Raw genomic sequence first — 4291 nt, forward strand, 5'->3', positions numbered from 1 at the left:
TCGATCAAAAACCTTGCTGTTAGGCCTGCCACACCCACACCCTAGACACGTGACTGGCATTGGCCTTAGGGGCACCTCAGAGATCCATAATAGAAGCAGGATTTTGAGATAATATTACATCTTCTCTCCTATAATCAAACACTTGGGGTCAACTTTTCTCACAGTGGCAGGCTCAGCTGTTGACAAATTCCCATGCTGATTGTTGTAGGGTGCAAAGGAGAAAGGCTCCCTTAACACAGTGTTTCCATAGATGGATGCTACATTTGCTATTTTTCCTTGAGTTTTAATTTTATTTATGATCAGTATTCTACCTGTTTGCCAAAAGGATTAGAGGGTATATTTTAAATATACATAAGGTTGAAAACAAGTAGAAAAGTGGATACTATGTCACAGGGGAGAACACGTAAGTGTTTAACAGCTGGGCTTCCAGGGCGCCTGTCCTTCACGGTTAATGTTAATACTGAACTTCCTGGCAACCTAGGCAAAAAGGGTTACACCGTTCCTGTGTCTTACATCCAGTTAGTCATAAAACCAGAGCTTCTGCCTGGGAGGGGAGCAGTGGGGTGGTTGCTCCCAGATGTGGACGGCTTGGCCAGTGCTCCGGAATATGTGCATGAGTTGGATTGTACGTTGCGGGGGAGGGCAGTGTGCTGTGGCCATGGTTTACATACTGGCCGGATAACTCCTGAGCTTTCAGATGATAGTTCCCATCAGAGGCAACAGTCTTGTCTAGCTAGCGGCTCAGTTTTGAGCACGTCCGTTGATGTCTAGGTCCTCTGCTGCCATGTTATTTAATGCAAACAGAAGAGAGATGAGTCTGTTTCAGGAGATCCTTGCCACCCTGTCTGTGGAAGACGAACACAGCAGGTCATCTGGGCTTGGGCCATGACTTTGGAGATGGTTGTTGTAGCCCCTTGTCTCTGAGGTCTTTTCCAGCTCAAAAGTGCAGAGATTTATGGAGGACAGTGAGGAAGGCGGAACCTCAGCCTGTAGGAGTTTTTCTTTTTTGAAAGAAAACCCTCAACCCTTAGGTCTAGACTCTCTGAGTGTGTTCTTGGAAAAGGATGAGAGTGGCAGGGCTGTAAGTGGCTGCGCAGAGGATGATGTGCCCCATGGGGTGCTGCTTTGCCCTTTGACCTGGCCAGTGTGGGTGGGAGTCACATCCCAGGACCAAGAGGGTGCCCTGTAGGTTTCGGGGTGTGATTTCACCATGACTCTGCTTTTCTCCTTTGTCAGGGAAGTGAGACACTGGATCTGAGGGAGTGCCATGGCAGGTGAGTTTTTCCGGACCCAGGCTGAGGGGGAGAAGAGCCATGCCTAGGGGCTCATGGGAAAGGGGCAAGTCTAACTATCAAGTCCTTTCCAGCTTTCCTCTCCCTGGGGGTTTTCCTGTGGCCCCTATCCAATTCGCTGGCTCACATCTTTACCCTCTCAACTCTTTGGCTCCCTTCTGGAGCGCGTGCTCCCTTGGATATGCGCAGCTCCCCAGGCTACTCTGAGAGAAACTAATATGGCAGGCCATGGGGTCTGGGGAGGGGTGCCTGCCTGGGCACCAAGAGGGGCTGCTTGACGTGAGGACTAGGAAGTCCCACCTCAAGGGGAATACCAGGAGCAGATGTCACTTCTTTTATCCTCTAAAGTCTCAGCTCAGGCTTATGGGGGTGCCAATCGGCTCAGCTGGAGGGAGCTGGGGTTCCCCTTGAGAATAAGTAGATACGGTTCCCACTCCATGACATTTTTGATGGATGCATCTGTGCCCAGTCTCCAAAAGCCTAGATTCTCCATCTAGACCCTGCTACCCCGCTTCCCAGAGGCATTCTCTGGTTCATGCGCATCCAGTCTCCCGATCTACCGCAGCCTGGGTTTGTACCAGACTGTCTGGGGCAAGACTATCGATGCCAGGCCACCTGACGGCACAGGTGTCCATTCAGGTGGAGGGACACCACCCTGGCAGCGTCTTCTGGGGCTCTTTTGTGTTGCCTACAGCGTCAGCCTCAAAGGGGAATACATTCTTATGATAAGGGCCCTGATTTTCTCTTTTTGAGGCCAGACAGAAGATACTAGGTACTTTTTCACTGAAACACTCAAAATCTGTCATGTCCACGGTTCCCATGCAACATGGACTTCACTCTCAGAAGGGCCCCATTTTCCTCCAGAGTCTTGTCGGGTCCATGGTATTCTAGGCAGATGCACCGTGGCATCACAGAAAGTCAGCCCTTCCATCCCTTTTATGTGTCTGGGGTGGTGTCCCGCCTGCTGTCTCTGTCTTGCTTCCCTCCATAATGGTGCCTCTGTGCCTGGGCTGAGTCTGGTCGGCAGGAGGCTCTGGGCCCCTCCCCATTCCAGACCTCAGTGTGACTCTCTCCTCAGTGTTTCTGGAGGCCAAGAATGCCCATTCGGTCCTGAAACGGTTCCCTCGTGCCAATGAATTCCTGGAGGAGCTGCGCCAGGGGACCATCGAGCGGGAGTGCATGGAGGAGATCTGCAGCTACGAGGAGGTCAAGGAGGTGTTTGAGGACAAGGAGAAAACGGCATGTACCACCCTGGGGCTGGGCGCTGGGAGCACAGATAGCCTCAGGAATAAGCAGAGTGGGCCCTGGGGATCTCAGACGAATTGGAAGCAATGAAGGGAAGCCAGCCAAGTCCAGGCCAGGGCCACTGGGACTACAGAAGAACAGATCACCTGTCCTTAGAGTCCCATCTGCCTGACTCTGGGGGCCTCCTGACTTGTGAGTGTTGTCCTTTGTCCTCGGGGCACTCCACAGCCTCTTTGATGGCTCTCAGAGGCTAGTCAGACAGGGCAGGGCGGGGGCAGCCGCAGACCCCGCTGAACGTAAAACCAGACCCGCTGAAGGGCTCTGAGCTCCATCTGGGATACGAGAGCTTACGTGTAAGTGTCAGCCACCTTCCTCCTACTTTTGCAGATGGAGTTCTGGAAAGGGTACCCGAATGCAGTCTATTCAGTCCGAGACCCTGCGCAGAGCTCAGATGCCATGTACGTGGTGGTGCCCCTTCTGGGGGTGGCGTTGCTGATTGTCATCGCCTTGTTCATCATCTGGAGGTGCCAGTTGCAGAAGGCCACCCGTCATCACCCCTCATATGCTCAGAACCGGTACTTAGCGAGTCGCGCGGGGCACAGCCTGCCCCGGGTCATGGTCTACCGGGGCACCGTGCACAGCCAGGGGGAGGCCTCAGGGCACCGGGAGACAGGGAGCCCCGCGCAGGTGGTGCTCGGGCCTAGTCGCGGGGGTAGAACCACGGTCCGCCTCGAGAGCACCCTCTACCTTCCTGAGCTGTCTCTCTCCAGGCTGTCCAGTGCCACCCCTCCCCCGTCCTATGAGGAGGTGACTGCTCCCCAGGAAAGCAGCAGTGAGGAAGCGAGCGTCTCTTACAGTGACCCGCCCCCAAAGTATGAGGAGATAGTGGCCGCCAACCCTGACTCAGACAAGTAGTAGGACTCGTGTCCTGTCCAGTGTGAAAGCCTCGTTCAGGGGCCTCCTGTTTTCTTTTTAACTTTTTTAAGACTGTGCCACCACGAAACAGCCTTAGCCTCCTTGTTGCCAAATAATTTCCTCTCCGTGGATTTGTAGGAAGTCGGGTGTCAAAGACAGGTGGAGGGGGTAGGGATCGTGCATGCATCAACACCTCTGGGGAGAGCCACAGGCCAGAGAGCCGAGCTCTTCAAGAAGCCCTCACGCCCCTGCCATTCTGTCCTCCTGTCAGGGACTGGCTTCTCTTATGCCAAAGGAATCACCCCATTGAATTGATTGTGGTCAGAAGGTCCATAGGCTCGGGCCCGGGGGCCACGCAGCTGGCCGAAGACCTGTTTGTCTGAAGCCTCGCCACAGAGATGAGGGAGAGAAGCCAGCCCTTCAGCGCCCTTTTCCCTCGCTAGCCCTGTGCTTTCTGTCCTTGCTCACCTTTGTCAAGGACAAGGACAGAAGAGAAACAAAAAGAGTAATAACACAACGAACACAATGAAACAAAACGATATCACCGGGGCCACTCATAGGGGTTCGAGGGAAATCAGTCACGCAGATCATCTGTGACACTCCCCTCCCCCGACACTCACCCCACACTCCCGACCAGGTTCAAAGGAATGTCTGGAGTCACCTGGAAGGAGGACGGGGTGTGTGAAGGATGAGGGGCAGGGCCTGGCCGACAGAGCTGCCTCCTTCAGACTGGGGACGTTGCCATCTGGAGGGTAGCTCTGATCCTACTGTGCTTGGCCTCCCCTAGCCTTGGGAAAACGGACGCTGCTGACCCTGCCTGTGGAGCCCATGGCCTTTGA

The 4291-nt window shown here is 54.2% G+C and overlaps 1 protein-coding gene across 1 annotated transcript; it reads left to right on the forward strand.

Annotated features, from left to right (window-relative positions):
* Nucleotides 1-2456: 2456 nt before the first annotated feature.
* PRRG3 (proline rich and Gla domain 3) lies at nt 2457-3452 on the forward strand (the record flags this gene model as incomplete). Its single annotated transcript, XM_082610528.1, has 2 exons — nt 2457-2531; nt 2925-3452. Exons 1-2 carry the CDS (start codon nt 2472-2474, stop codon nt 3450-3452), a joined length of 588 nt encoding a protein of 195 aa, XP_082466654.1. The 5' UTR covers nt 2457-2471.
* Nucleotides 3453-4291: the final 839 nt, after the last annotated feature.

Source organism: Mesoplodon mirus, assembly GCF_964341445.2.
Source record: "Mesoplodon mirus genome assembly, chromosome: X".
NCBI classification, from domain to species: domain Eukaryota; kingdom Metazoa; phylum Chordata; class Mammalia; order Artiodactyla; family Ziphiidae; genus Mesoplodon; species Mesoplodon mirus.